This window comes from Polyodon spathula, chromosome 2 (assembly GCF_017654505.1).
Source record: "Polyodon spathula isolate WHYD16114869_AA chromosome 2, ASM1765450v1, whole genome shotgun sequence".
NCBI lineage: Eukaryota > Metazoa > Chordata > Actinopteri > Acipenseriformes > Polyodontidae > Polyodon > Polyodon spathula.
This window is the reverse complement of record NC_054535.1, coordinates 8,447,197-8,463,423: the sequence shown is the minus strand read 5'-3', so window position 1 is coordinate 8,463,423 and position 16,227 is coordinate 8,447,197. Positions and strand designations below refer to the sequence as shown.

The following is a 16,227-nucleotide window of genomic DNA, read 5'->3' as shown; positions in this document are numbered from 1 at the left end:
AGTTTACAAACGAGAGGAGGCCATTCGGCCCATCTTGCTCGTTTGGTTGTTAGTAGCTTATTGATCCCAAAATCTCATCAAGCAGCTTCTTGAAGGATCCCAGGGTGTCGGCTTCAACAACATTACATTACAGCAATTTGCATGGCTGTGTTTTCAACAAAAATGAGATCGAGCAGTATCTTGTATTTAGCAGCAGAATTAACCACTAATCTCACTTAAGATGTAATGCAACCGGCCAAATGTTTTTTTTTTTTTTTTTAAGTACATTTTTATAGTAATAAAAAGCCACCAGTTGTGAAAAAACGAAATGCTACCACTGTCTTTGAAGAACAGGGAGCAATACATGATTTCTTCTTGTCTGGTGTTGTTAATCTGCTTCCAGCCTTATACAGACATTTAAAAAGACAGGATTTCGGTCAAATCAATAGTTTGTTATTAATTGCTCATCATATGTTTTATCAAAGGATTTTCTCTCTGCAAATCCTTCTGCTAATGTGGCTCTGTCCTCTTCAATTTCCAGAAATGCTGCCATACCATATTTGGGAAAACTAAGGGGGGAATTTCACTTTAGGTGTTATGCAACTGGGCACTTGTCTTTATGTCACATTTTAAGTCTTCAAATCTGCAGTGTTATTTCACTACATACAAGAACCGCCACTATAGTCATGCCTTATATGTGCTAATTTCTATTTAAATATGGTGCTTCTGCTAGGCAAATGTTAAGATATTATGTTCATGAATACATCTTTTGAGTTTTATCTGAAAGTTGGTATTTCATTTTCACATCAGAGCCGATTAAGATGTACCCGTTTTACTGTTGTTGGTAAAAAGCAAAAGGATAAACAGATGCAAATGTTGATCAAATTTGCCAAACAATCTGAGACCACGACTCTAGACTACTCCTAACAAGTGTCCTCGAACATTGCGCATGCAACCAAAAAACCCTACTCTGAAGGTGAGTTTGTGAAAACTTGCCTTAGGGATGTTATTGCTATCCTATGTTCAAAACAACAATCAACTGCAAAAGCAAATTTCAGACCAGCAGGTCTCATATCACATGGTAGAACGTATCCAATAGTGACATTGGACTACAGCTGCATCCAGAACAATGTGCGTAGTAAAGAATGCCAAAAGTCACACCGAGTACAGATCCTGCCTGTATGTGGTATAAGAAAATAAACGATAGTTAGCTACTCACCCAAATAAGAAACAAAAACAAAACTATGCTTTTATATATAGTGAAAATGTATTTGTTTGGATATCAATATTACACATATACTAGAAAAAATAAAGGTCAGCTTCATTTAATAGTGTGTGTGTGTTTGATAGTAACTGTAGTAAAAAAAGTATCTGAAATGCTAAATTAAGGACTTTTTAAAGTTTGTGGTTGTCACTGTACATTTTATTTCCTTGGCTCTTGGCTGAAAGGTTGGCCACACCTGGATTAGACATATATACCTGTAATGTTATTCTATCTCATTTGCAGGAACAGTTGCAAGGTACAGAAGGAGTAAGAACAGTGGAATATCTCACATGTAATTCTATCCCACTGCTGGAAAAGCAGGAGGAAGTAAATGTACAGGATCAAGTTCTATGCGTCTTGTAACCTGCTACCTGAGCAGTTCCCACTAAACAGTTTAACTCATTCAAAACAAAAAATAAATAGAAGGTTGGTGGCAAAGCCTCCGAGACTTAAGATATGCCAAGGTCTTTCAATGAAGAACTCAAAACAAATATTCTCTGCCAAGAGGATTCATCACAGTATTTTGGCCTCTCTTCAAAAACGAACGCAGAGAAGTTGCAGCACAATGGCAAGGGACGCAGCCATGCGAGGGTTCAAACTTTCTCAGATTGAAATTCTCTAAGGATGGAACCATAAAAGGTGTTTTTAATACTCCACTAGTCCACCATTTATAAGGCTGACCTCCATGTCTGTTAGTAATAGATTATATCTGTAGGAATGGGTTAGCATACATATCTATTTTTATTGACTAATTTTGCTCCATCCAAATGTAATTTGAGATAGAATTCTGCTTTTTTTTTTTTTTTTTTTTGAACATGTTGGCGCATTTCTTAACAGGCTTGTATCACAGCCAAAGTTGCATCTCATACATTTTAATTGTTATGCTCCTAATGCTTAAAATTACTAGCATCAGCACAAAAGATGCACCAAAGCTTAAAAAGTGCTGAGGAAACCACATTCAGTTTTCAATCAGGTCTGATCCCAACAGGGATAAGCAAGCCAACCAGATAACACTCATGGGGTTACTATGCAGTTCAATTTACACATGAAATGGCGATGTGCGTGCATGTTTCGGAGAATTACACGGGTAAATCAGGTTTGTGGCCAAAAAAAAACGGTCAGAGGCATAGGATAAATCTCATTTACTCATGTAAATGATGAAACATGTGGGAAAAAACGCCCAGTTTCGCATGGAAACTCGCATTTCACGTGCAAATATTAATGAGTGTGTTTATTAACTACAATTGTTACTGTGGATTCCAAGACGGCAAGAAAGTAAGTTGCTGATGGGAATTTTATGGTTAGCAGTGGTGTAGTTCACCTTAATAATAATGCAGGCGGCTTTTTTTTATTATTGTTTTTTGTTGTGTCTGGTCTGTCATGTTGTGTACCTCTTGTGGGTTTACAGTTCTGTATAAAAGCACTTACCATGAACTGCGTTATACCTTTGTTATAGTATGGATGCAGCTGTTTGAGAATACCCTCGCTGCTTAAATGTCTAATTAATTCCCATCCTTTTTTTTTTTTTTTGATCGCAGCTATGTCCAGAGACAATGCGTGTCTGCCCTCCATGTTAGTAAATATAGTTGGTGAACTGGATGTCATGAGCCAGCTCGATCGCCAAAACAGCAAAACAAAACATCCAACAAGTTGCCGATGCTCTCTCAGAACTGACCACATAAAATTGCAAATTAACTTATTGACTGTTTCATTTGTTTGCATCATTAATATTTGACAGTAAATCCAACACACTTTAAAAGGAGAGTATCTCTGGCCAGCACGAGATTCCTCAGATTGCTCCTGTCCAATTGGTAACCTTCACAGTTGCCAAGTCCGCTTATAATAAGCAGAATTGGGCTTGTTTTTGAGAGTCGCTGGTTGGAACTTGCATAAACACCCATACTCTAACATGGGTTCCCTTGTTTTGGGCTTGTATTGAAAGGCAGTCTTGCTTTTCTCTCGTGAGACTTGGCAACCTTCCCTGTTTGTCTCACAGCAGGCAGCGCCAATTTTGAAAATGAACTAAATGCTGCACTTCAGTCCAATTCATCAGTATCCGCCACCTTCCTTTCAAGTGCCCACTACCCGTATTTGCCCAAGCGTGGTGTTGAACGCTTCCTCAGCAGCAGTCAGCCGCCCAGACAGTATGGTTTCTAAATCAAAGCCAGGGTAGTACACGCAGCATCACCTGATCCCCTGCTGTATTGCCTGAATAGATAAATTAGTTGAAACAGTATTCACTACTAACAACATGACACCCAATTAAATGACATTTGATAAACCATTTGGGCAAGAGCAGTAAAACACATTAACCAGGCACAAGGTATTTTGCTTTATTACAGCAGTAGAATCACTTGTGTACCAGTTCTCTGCGCATGGAAGCCACATTTTCACTAGTAATCTAGCAACAACGAGTACTTTACACACAGCTAATTTACATATCAACCTCCACCTTTCCCATTCATTTGAATGACGTCAGGTGAAAAGCCTGTTTATTTAAACTAAGCGAATGGAAATCCAAAAAAGCATTTTACATGAGACATTTCTCGTGTAAATGTCTCGAGTTTAAAAAGAAACCCAAAAAACAACAAACAAAAACACCTTGCATGGAAACCCCATGAATGATGCACAGACAGCTGTTTGATCAAATCTGTCTAGGAAATGGCAGTTACTAAAGGCTAGTTTCATTATAAGGAAAAACTACACGTCCCAATTAAGCTAAAGTAGTCCAGGTGAACTCTTTACACACATTATTAAATTGGAATATATATTTAATCATGTTTGTCCCAGTCTTGGTGGTACTAAATACAGGTATTGAATGTACCAGGTACATCATTCTCAAGTAATGCAAAAAGGTAAGATTTTCTAGTCTCCTTTAAAATTATATTTTCCCTGACTTAACCCCGATTGCTTTATTTAACTTAAACTGACTAATTGTCCAAAGAATAAAAACTGTGCAACACTTACTTCATCTATCAGAATGCCACCACTTAGTATAGTAAACAACAATTGCTTACTTTGTGATTAAAGTGAATACCTGTTCAGTTGTTTGCTTGGCCTCATCATTTAGATTTTTCATTGGTTGAACTAATGTAAATGGCCAGTTAACAGTGCCATGTCTACCAAATTTGATTGACAGATAACTTTACCAATCAAAGTCAATGAGAAAACAATGAGAGATCTGTAGCAAAAGTACAAATAACCAAGAACTGTGCAATCTTCGGAACCCCAGTAACAATAACTAGGGTGAAAATATTGAGGGGCAACGTTCACCTCTATGCCTGTGTTGCAAGGGTCGACTAAGAAGCCTTACTTATGCTTCTTACTTATCTGAACAAGGCTCTGTGATCAGGTTAGTCTTGAAAGGAAAAATGGTGCAGAGATCTGTGAGCACAAGTTCTTTTGTGCCCTGGTGCGGGGGGGGTCATGACTGCATCACAGGCTTGCTGAGCAGCTTTGAAAGGGAACACATTTTCACTCTTGTACAGGAAGCAAGAGAAAGGACACAAATAGAATACAAACCTGTATCTTCATTCTGTTTTAATCATAACCAGCCACAGCGCAATCATAACTTGCACTAATCAGTTGCACGTTTTTTTTTTCTATTGTGTTAAACACACATTATTATTACACACACAAAAGTTGATGTACATTTTAAAAGATTCGAATAGAATTTTGCTGATGACCCTTGTGCTGCATCTCCGTAGGGATATTTTTGTAGCAGAGCAGACTTTTGTGCACTACCCTTAAAAAAAAAAAAAAACAACCTATTTGAGAGACATTCCATTTATTATGTAAAATAATGACCTGCCCATGGTAAATTCAAGGGGCAACACCACAAGTCATGCAGCTTTACATACAAAATTACAAAATGCAAGCACCGTATAGTATAACAGAATTAAAGGATATAAAAATAAACCATTTACAGAACTGTAATAAATGTGTCCTCTTGCAATCATGTGGGATAACAACAATGTATAATATTTTTTCTTTAGACATCTTCACAAATCTAATTATTTTGTAGTCTTTACCATTTTAATAATATTTTCAGACAACTGCAACCCTTTAAAAAAAAAAAGATGTCCATCGCTTAAAGGAATGTCTCTTTGTTCAGAAAGGTGAGTGGGTTCATAATTAAAAAGGGTATGGTCACTACACAGTAGTTTCATGTTTCCATAATCCAGTCCTTATATTGCCAGTGTTATCTGTATTTATTAACGACACATCCTGCCCACTGTCTTTTAGTAGTCCATTTTGACTGGCCAGGTTTAGGCCATATGACTTTTGCTGGCTGTCAAGTTCAACCATAATAGGTTGTTTTAAGCTGTCCTTGCTGCTGCTGGAGATTCCACCTTTTCCACATCTGCCAACACCTCCCCCCTTGTCAGTACTTCTGCTGTATCTAGGCAATGTTGTGCTAGCATCACTGCTGTCTTGCTGGTACTGACTTTGATGTCGTTCCCTGTATGCAGCCAGGAAGGCAGCTCTTCGGCTCCTTGTATGACTATCATAGTTGCTTTGGCGATTCTTTGGGAAGCCGTTCTGCACGCTGCCATCCACACTTGTGGGAACGTCATGTGCATACTCTCTTAACACTGTGAGCCTGCTAGCTCTGTGGGCTCGAGTTCTGTTTTTATGGTGCTTGCCTGGATGCCCATTGGGCCGGAACTGCACCTCAATGGGAGCCATGTGCATTTTGATGTCATTGTCTGCTGAGTGCTCTGTCAAGCTGTTGTCCAGCTGAGCGGCTGTGTTGCTGGGCACGGGATTCGGCTTGCATTGAGCTGCCTCAGCCTGCAAATTTGTTAGCTTGCAGGCCTGGGAGGAATTTTTAATGCTTGATGCACTTTTGTTTGTGCAGGACGACTCAGCGCTGCTGTTGGTGCACTTGGGGGCATCCCCATTGCTGTTACTGGAATCTGTGGGCTGGACATTGACCTGCATGGAGTATGTGCTCCTTCCAGGACAACAGGCAGCTATCCAGTAACGGCGGACATCTTCTCTGTTAACGCAGTGATGGGCTACTAAAAAGGCACCGAGACCCAATGCTACCAGCCCAAAGAGGCAGCTGAAGACGAGCTCCATGGGAAAATCCAGTGAGACTGACAGAGCTCCGAAAAACCATAAGGCAACAAACAGAAGAAGGGTCAAGCTGGCCCCAAGAAGCTGGGCTTGAAACGTGTGCTCATTCTCTAGAGTCGAGACAGACACAACAGAGTCATTCCCTTGGGACAGGGAATCCGTGAGGTTAGTCTCCCCATGCTCATTTGTCGCTAGCCGCTGCTGTTCCTCAGCTGGCTCCTTCAACTCGTACTTTTTTTCTGGGTGTCTCTTTAACTGGATGAAGATGCTAAGGAAGTAGATGCAGTTTATGAAGATGATGAAGCCTGCTGGTCCATAAAATGCTCCTAGGCTGGGCTCCCATGCCATCCAACAGCTATAACAGCAAACAAAACCATTGCTTAAAAAGGAGAGCAGGTCTAAACATTTCATACTTTCAAAAAAAAAACAAAACACAAAAAAAATTATGAAAATAACATTTTTATATATATATATATATATATATATATATATATATATATATATATATATATATATATATATATATATATATATATATATATGAACAACTTTGAAAATACTGAAACTACTCTTGGGGTTAACCCACTCAATAAAAGCTGCCTACTAGACTGATCCTGAAAAAGTTGAAGTTTTAGATGTTTTCAGCTGTAACAGAATGAGAAATCCAAGTAAGTACTGCAACACAGTAGACATTTGTTTTATAGCCTATCTATCCATGTAGACCCCTCCACAGCTATAAATACAAAACATGAGCCATCGGTATCATGCAAAAAGTAAACCAACATTTACATTCTATATACACATGTAAAAAATATATTAGGTAACTCCATATACCACCACACTGATACTTGTGTAAATCAAAACTACAGAACCAAAGGGGTGTTCCAATACATCTGCACACGGCTGTATATCCTAGCATGGGGAATAATAAGTAGTGTCACATTGTTCTTTCAAAAAGGGTTTGGTTTTGCACCAAAACAGATGCGCTACTACTTACAATGGTGCAGTCACTTGGCTCCCATAATTCTTTATATTGGCTGCTGCTGTTATTCCACAGACAATAACTGGGATACCCCCTCCAATCAGGTAGAATCTGTGGGTTAAAAAGTTAAATCAGATGAGTTGAGAGTGTGTTTAGCTAGAAACCTTTATATTATGCCAGCATGACAATTACCCACAGAATCGTTAGGTTACTTACCGTAACCCTGGTTCCCTGAAAGAGAAGACGACCACCACTATATTAGGTATTGGATATTCCTGCCCTTCAGGTAGATATCCCATACCTAATGTAGTGGTGGTCGTCTTCGAATTGAAAGGGAACCGAAGCAAAAATAAATAAAGGGCACAACAGCAAGTTCACGTTGGAAAAATGTTTGTGACTGGCGTTTGACCGGTTTCGGCTGAGAATTTGTTTTCTACTTTTAGTTAATCCCTTTAATTGTGCACTTTCAGTTTCAAAGATTCATCTACCCATAGGTACCTACATTATCATAAGGTGGAAATGCAAGATTTAGAAACTTAATGGTACAAAGATCTTGATTGCTACTTTCATAAGCAACGTTTTTCACTTGCTACAACAAGGGCCTGAAGTCCTTACCAGGGGTTCCTGCTTTTCTACTTGATCTCGTTTTTTTTGCATTCTGAACTCAACAAGGCTTCTTGGAAAGTGGCATTACTACCACCATGTGGCTGCTTTGAAAATCTACTCTAAGATTTAAAAAAGTTACCATCAAGGCAAGTTACATTTAACATACCAACATGTCATTATTCTAGTCTGAAATTCCGCACATTTTTTGAATTTCAGGTAAACTTAAATCAGATACTTGTACAGAATACTGTTTGTACTGCAGTCTAGTATTCCTCACCCTTACCTAAGCATGGGCCGTGGAGGGGGGGGCGGCTCCTCCAGATCTTCACACTGCTTGGCCTTCCTCGTCACCTGCTTGTAGATATTCCGTGCGGTCACCCCCACCCACAGGAGAGTGGCCAGAGTAGAGTAGTGCAGGATAATACCAACCTGTATTAAAAACATATGATACACTTAACTAAAGCCCAATGGGAGGAAAAAATTAAAAACAAACACAAAACACACACACACACTTCAGAATTATTGTCATTGTTTTCCACTTGAAAATACCTACCAAAACAATTTTTTTTTTTTTTTTTTAATTGTTTGTTTAGAAGCTTTTAAATCAAAGCAACTTAGAAGACTAGCGGGTGAACTATGCATCACAACTGCTGCTGCAGAGTCACTTACAATAGGACCTCTGTCCAGCCTCCTTACTGAGATACATTTAAAATAATGTTTCAAATCACATTTCCTTCTCATCCACTAATGGAAATTCACCTAAATCACCAGTGCTGTTGCTCACTTTGACAGTGAGATGATATACTGGGTGACTGTCAAAATACAGCTTGTATTACTAGCAGAAACTGGGCCAAATCTTTATTGCTAATTTAAAAAAGAGAGTTAAAAATAGATGGAATGCAGTCAGAGTGGAAAACGTATCCCTTGATACTGAAAGCATTTTAATATTTTAGGGACATCAGAAATTATTTGCCAGAGTTTAAATAGTCCTGTATATGGAATATACACTTCCTTGTTTAAGTTTGCTGATTTGTGTCCATAGCAACAACTGGCAATTAAGTGCCATTAAAAAAAGAATGTAAACAAAAGATGCTGCAAAAGAATATTTCACACAAGAATAGGTTTCAGCTCTTTTTTCCTTGTGTGAAAGTCATTAACAATATAATGGCATTTAAGCAGAGTGTTAAATCATTCCAATCTTCCAAACATTCCAATAACAAAGTAAAAACACGACAACTCACAGCTTGGCAGACACTAATGTTCCTGGTCTGATTGACACCTCCGACAAACACGACACACGTCAGGAATATATGAGCACAGAGATTGACAAGCATGTGCCAGCTCTTGCGGCTTATCCTGATCAAACTAGAAGGAGGAAAAACACAAGAGAATGTCAAAAAAACCTTTTAGAATAAAACACTACCTCAACAATATGTTTGTCTTGGTCTGCCCTTTACCTGTGATGGTAAAGGTAGCTGACAATTATAACCAGGAGGCACAGAAGCAGTATGACAGCAGTAGCGTAGATGACTGGGTGGAGAAGGTCAGAAGGCTGAGTGAAATATTCGACCCCTGTCAAATCCTAAAAATAAAATAAAAGACTGCATGTGGTATCATTTTTACATGATAAGTTAAAAACACTTACTGCAAAGTCACGTAATAAACAAAATCAGCATACACAGTGAACCACTTCTCTCTTATTTAGGGCATTTTATTAAATGCATTTAAGAATTATACATTAAAACCTATGAGGCTCTCCCTACCCTACTAACAGATGCACTGTATGCAAGAATAAAGAAAAAGCAATGCCTAACCATTTGTCTCCAATAATGGGTGCAAGTCTAACTTGTTTTATAGTTACTCTATACTATTTATTTCTACCTTATTGCAATAACCTGCTTACCATTAGTACTGCATAATTACAGAGGGAATTGCACTGAATAGTGGTAAAGTTGTCATCCGAGTAGAGAATTGTGCAACCATCAGATTCCCAGCCTCCCTGTCCATTGAGCAAGCTGAAATTCCAATTTGCTGCCACAGCATCCATTCCATGTGCAATGCGCCGCAGGGTCACGTTGATAGGCTTCCTCAGGTTCTTCATATCATGACCATCTGATGAGGAGGCAATAATAAACATCAGTGCACAGTAGAAAAGAGTGCTACTATTGAATGCGAGTCCAAAGAAAGTACACAATCCTACAGGTATTTCCTTCAGGAGTCTGGTACTTCATTGATGAATACAGCTAAAGCAAGATACCCACTGGAATTCATATTTGAAGACACTACACAACTCAACTATAAAAACACTGATAGTCAAGGATAAACATGTATGTACAGATCAATTTTTAGCAGCCTGGTTCCTAAGTTACAAGAGATATAATGCAAAAGTAATTCAGGTAATGAACCAAACCTACCTATCTTTGTCAGGATAACAGGGGTTGCCACTGTTCTCCTCTTGCCATGGTCAGCCAGTGCTGTTGAATTCCCCGTAGCTGGAAACAGTTTACCATTTCTAAAGGCAATGAGCTGCAGTTTGTAAATGGCATCCTCTGCCTGACCTGAATCGGCTTGTTGGGAGAACAGAGTTGAGGGCAGCTGCACAGAGGCTTCCACAATTGTATTCTGAAATAATTGAAAGAATTCTTGATAGATTTGTGCACATGTGTACAGAAATAAAAGCACAGGCCATTTCAATGCTGCATGCCTACCTTGAGTGCCAGGCTGGATAGTGTGTTGGTGACATTGCACTTAAAGCTGAGCTGTTTGTCAAGGTTAATCTCTGGATCTCTTCTTCCAAATTCCCCGAGACCTGTCCGGTCTCCTCCAGTGACTTTCTGGAACACAGTGCAGGTCATCCCAGTGAAACTGCTGGACTTGATCACATACGCTTCCAGGGCAATGTTTGGAGAATACTATATTTAAAAAATAAAAAATAAATCATCACACACAGACTTAACAGTCAAAGATGTTTAAGACAATATTTCTTCTAATATATTACACACCCTGTGTAGAATACAAATGACATATTTTCTATAACACCATAAGATTAATCAAAACAAATGTAAAACTGTATACTGATTTTTGGCTAATAAAACATTTGGATACAGCCGTTTGAATTTTAACTACCACAGAATTACATGAACATAAATCATCTGCATTAAAATGTAGCTCTGTATGAGGTCGGAAAAAACAGGAAAAATGCACATACCAGTGTATATTCTGCATTTGTTTTATTGTGTAGCTTAACAATTAAAATCATGCTGAAAGTAGTAACTAAAATATTCACGAGTCATGTCAAAACACTTTATAATCAAATCAATGAGCAATTTGTGATTAAATACTATATCAATAGCTGTGACTTTTGCCACTAAAGTCAAGGTCAACGCTAAAATGTAAATCTTTTCCTACCGTGGAATAACCCTGAGCCCCACTTGCCAGTCGATAACTGGCGATCCTCTGCAAGCACTCCACTATCCTGGTACAAGCCTTAGCCTCCCTCTGAGCCATCCACAGCACTCTCTCGTCTGCCAGCATGATGTTACTAGCAATGTCTACCATAACGTCTCCAAGCTGAAAAACAACAAGCACTGTAAGAGGCAAGGTTTGCACCTCTGAAGTAGATTAACTCAAATACAGCAATGGCTAAAAGTCTGCATCGCCCTATAGAATTAACTAAATTCTCTTAATGGTCGAATGAAACCTGCTGAATAATGTTATGTTAACATACTGAATGACATACCACTTTGTAGTTTTCCCCATATTCTGTACGTAATAAAAAAACTGACAAATTTTTAAAAAATTGGTATTTCAAACATGAAATACTATACTACTATTACGGCTTCTGGCAGACTGCTGATGGGAGCCTGGGCTATGAGAACAATTATTAGTAAAGAAAAGGGGCTGTCTTGTTCAATGAAAAGGAGCTTGGCACAGCGTCCCTCGAGGAAGGAGTACACAGCGGATGCAAACCTGAAATAAAGGACAGAATAAATTAAATTAGAGGCAGACAGTCTCCCTCAAGGATCTGAAAGGAGGTAATATAGAAAGGTTAGTTGGGCCTTTGAGCTCCAAGCACATGGTAGGCCAAGTCCGGAGAGGACAGTAGGAAGAAAGAACTGCGCTTGTGTTTGAAGTAAGGAATAAGCTGCTGAAAGATGCCGGATTTGCTCAAGTTGACCAATACAAGATTAAACAAACCAAAAAAAAAAAAAAAAAAAAAAAAAAGCCAAACCAACCAACCCCCCCCCCCCCCCCCCCCCCCCATCAGCAAACCTTCAAATGTTTGCAAAAGTCATGGTCGGTGTGTGGTTACGTACCTAGCAGGGTTTACGACCCAGGGGGGCACTGAGCAGGCATGCACTCAGTGCGACAGGCAAGTTCACACACAGTACTAAACGCAACTGCAGGTCTGCTGGGAGGGACTGCCTAGCTTTGAGGCTTGCTCACTGACACTTGTTTGTTATTTTTCTTTATTAATAGTTTGTGTATTTGTACATGAAAAGAAAAAGTTCAGCTAACATCAGGTTCATTTAGTTCAGAGAGAAGACTCTCTCTGTTTCACCGAGCATGCTTTTATGAGTCACTACACTGCCACTGCGTACCTGCATTACCATGCTTGTCTCTCCCTTGTGGATTACAAACTAACAGAGTGAAGATTTAATTGTGATGCTAAAACTCAGAAGATCTCATTGCTACACCTCTCAAATGGGTGAGAAATTATGAAACACTGTTTTTCTTGCTGGACACCCAAACTCTGAGGTACTGGTTGACTCTGGCCTTGGACGCTGTTGTTGCTGCCTCGATCCTGAAGGAATAAGGGGTTTAGAACTGGGGCGGAAGGCCTGCTTTGGAGATCAGGGAGGCCAGAAGAGAAGACAAGCAATGTTTGATACTACTGTACAGGAAGAATTCACAAACAGACAGTCTGATGGGAGGACTGGTTTTCTACAAGCGAGGTACCTAAACATGGAGCTGTAAGTGCAAAGAGGAGAGAGTTAACCATTGACAGCTGTATGCTGGCCTTGACAAAGCTGATCCATCTTGGAGGTGCAAAGTAGGGTGATGAAATGGGATTCAGGAACCATCTGCACATCCGAGAAATGTGAAGAAAGCGGTTAGACAAATTGTCTCCATGAGATCACTGAAAGGAGCCTTTTTGAAAGATTTAAATTGAAGTGGATAAAATGTCAGAAGGGTATAGGTATAGGTAGCCATGATGGGGAAGTTGGGGCTATGCTTTTTATGATTCCTCTTAGTGTCAGATGCACTACTGGAAGAGACAACAAATGTAGGGGAGAGACTGCCATTAAGTAACAGTGATACTGGATCCTGGAGATGTATGATTTGATTGTGCCTGGAGCCAGATGGAGAGAGTCCCTTGCATTGACTATGAAAGCAAGGATCAGGTCTTGATTGAATGGAATAGGAAGAATCCGATATTCAGCACAGAAAACTGAATAGCAGTTCCAATCTGTGGTGTATGAAAAAATGAATACCACAGAAGGTTAACATTTAATGAAAAACTCTGACATTACAAACTAACATGAAATACTGTACTATTGTGGCTACTGATAGACTTGTGTAGTTTCTTTGTTTACATTATGTTAAATACCTAAAATTAGGTTTATAGTTATTTATTTTTTACTATGTTTCAATCCTAAAATTCTAAGTGATAACGAACTTTTGTCCATAGCTGTACACAAAGAAACATTTGTTACTTGCTGGGGTTGACACTTCTACTTGAAGCTAGATAAACATCAGGACACACCCAATCCAAAAGTTTAACAGCCCACAATGGTTTGTCTACTTGACTTAGTTTCCTATTACTTCAACTTAATTATTCAACTTCTTATTTCAGATTGAAGGTTTAAAAACTATGAATGATGTGGTAGTTTTTGCTATCAAGTCCCTAAACAGAATTTCATCAAAAGTCCACAGCTGGAAAACGTGCACTTTTGTCAATCACAATCACATACTGCAGTAAACTGAAACAGCTACAAGCTGGAGCCAGCAGCCGAGACATTAATTTCAAAGCAGGCAATCAGTTGTTTAGAACAATTGGGGGTCTACTGCCACTTTGACTGGGAGTTTAACACAATGTGAAATCAGTCCTGTTCATTTCCATCAGCAGCAGGTCCATCTCAACACAATTATTAGCTGGGACGCCGACAGTCTGTGTCTCATATGCACACTGAGAGAATCTGGTGCAACCCAGTTAGTGATGGAGAAATTTATCTAATATGAAGGATACCAGGAGGTGGGTTTTAAACCATGGATTGAGAGAAAAAAAACAAAACAAACAAACAAAACAGGGCTATGAACTAATTACATATGAATGACTATGTAATTAACAAAGACTTGGATTGCATTATTGAGGAGTTTGGTGATAAAACGGAGTACTCAGGAGTTGATTTATCAGTATGCACGACTATAAAGAGGTATGTGACAAATACAGCGAACAAGGGTTGGGGTGGGGTGGGGCTGGAGATGCAGTACTGAGTGTCCTGTTCATATGCAGTGCCTTTTAAACCGGTTTCAATAAAATTAAACTTTTAAATAGCGCGTACAAAATGAACAGCGCATGTGAAAATAAACTGGACCAAGCATCTGACAGGTGCTGAATAAATGGACCGCTAAGGGTTAAATATGAAAATTGCAACACTTTCTTTGATTCAGAAGCAAAATTCTATCATTGATCTGGCTGCTGCCTTGTTTGTTTCTGCAGCTGTCATCCAGCAGCTCAGCGTATGCAGACTGCATACAGCAGCTGTCACATAGAGGACCCTAGATTTATCACATCAGTTTCATTGGAGACCACCAGAGCAGCAGGTAATTATCTGGTGTGCCAGTTCTTTCAAGTAATGGAGAACAAATGAGCCTGGACTGTTTTAGAAAACCATTTCTAGAACTGAAAGGAAATGCATGAAGCAACAGTAAATCACAGGTGGCGTAATTGAGATGGGGAAAAATACCCTAATTTCCGTTCACTTTCTCTGGCTCCTAGGACACTTGTTTGGGCTAGAACATACCAGTTACCTATCTTGCAGATTAAAAGCAGACACAGAGAAACAATTGCTGTGGTTATCGGTTGAAGTACATTATCCTTCGGTCCCTGTGTCATTTGTTTAATTGGGTGATGGAACTGTCATTACAAGAAGATTTTTTTGATGCTGAGACCTAGATTGCATTAATAGAGGCACACATTCTAGGTTGTTGCACCAAAAAATAAAATAAAAAAGGTATATGATTTTTAAAAAGAAAATCCCTTTACTCATTGAAATAGATACAGAAATGGGGCTACGGCATTATAGTTAGCGCAGATTTGGGTAACGCGTTATATTGCGCTGCACAAATTAATATTAAATATATATGCAATTGCAAATTAATATTTAATAAATATGCAACAGCTGGTTTCTTGCTACATGTTAACCAAATGTCGACTGAAAATGCAACTGCATATCACGTCCATTTACATTAGGTTTTGTTACCCTTGAAACCAAGTAATTTCCCATTGTTTACATGTTTTTAATTGAAAATATAGTTTCTCTGACTTAAATGTTAATGGAAAGTAACAAGGAAAAATTGAATGGTAATCAATTGCACATAATATAAAACATTACCCAGATGTGTAATGATAGCTTCATGATGCGATGTGTTATGTATACAGTGCAAGGACTATTAATCTAATATTTTATGACAGTTGAATGCCAGATGTATTTTATCTTTTACTATAACTGACAGCATGAATTTTTTACTGAACACATATGTCACAGAACGGGTAATAAAATATTAGAGGGACTATCATCCTTTGCAATTGCATGGAATGGGTAACTGTTTGGATATTGATGACAAGGTGAACACTCCGTGACTATTTATATAATTTAATAGATCCAGAATTGTAATTTAAGTTTACTTAAACAGTTACATAGTACATTCCGAGGGAAATAAAATCGTGCAACTAGTATCTGAAAAATGTTGACACATACCTCTTTATACTTCTCTGCGAATCTTCCAAACTTTTCAATCATCTCAGCCACAAAGATGACGTCCATCTTGTCAGAGAAGTTTGCTGCTTCCACAGTATAAGCCAGTAGCTGCCGTGCAGTTGTGACTGCATTTGTGAGGTTCAGAGGCATCTGCAGAAAGACAGTGGTTTGAAGTTCATTGTTGAATTTATGCTCACAAAATCTGATGACTATATAAAAAAGGAATATGTTTTAGAAGATGTTTACATAACACAAAAGGAAAATATGTTTGGGGAGAGCCAAGAATTCCTAGAAATAATGATTTGCAACAAGAAAAAAAAAAAAACGCT

General features: G+C 38.7%; 1 protein-coding gene across 1 annotated transcript in view; it reads right to left on the bottom strand.

Moving 5' to 3' along the window:
• Positions 1-5,013: 5,013 nt before the first annotated feature.
• Positions 5,014-16,227, bottom strand: part of LOC121329781 (adhesion G protein-coupled receptor A3-like) — a 51,019-nt gene continuing 39,805 nt past the window's right edge. Inside the window, exons 11-20 of the mRNA XM_041275568.1 lie at positions 15,899-16,048; positions 11,322-11,483; positions 10,622-10,825; positions 10,328-10,535; positions 9,817-10,025; positions 9,371-9,495; positions 9,155-9,278; positions 8,197-8,342; positions 7,323-7,418; positions 5,014-6,680 (exon numbers count right to left, since the gene is read on the bottom strand). Of these exons, the coding sequence (XP_041131502.1) occupies positions 5,396-6,680; positions 7,323-7,418; positions 8,197-8,342; positions 9,155-9,278; positions 9,371-9,495; positions 9,817-10,025; positions 10,328-10,535; positions 10,622-10,825; positions 11,322-11,483; positions 15,899-16,048 (2,709 nt within the window). The 3' untranslated portion in view covers positions 5,014-5,395. The remainder of the gene's footprint in view (positions 6,681-7,322; positions 7,419-8,196; positions 8,343-9,154; positions 9,279-9,370; positions 9,496-9,816; positions 10,026-10,327; positions 10,536-10,621; positions 10,826-11,321; positions 11,484-15,898; positions 16,049-16,227) is intronic.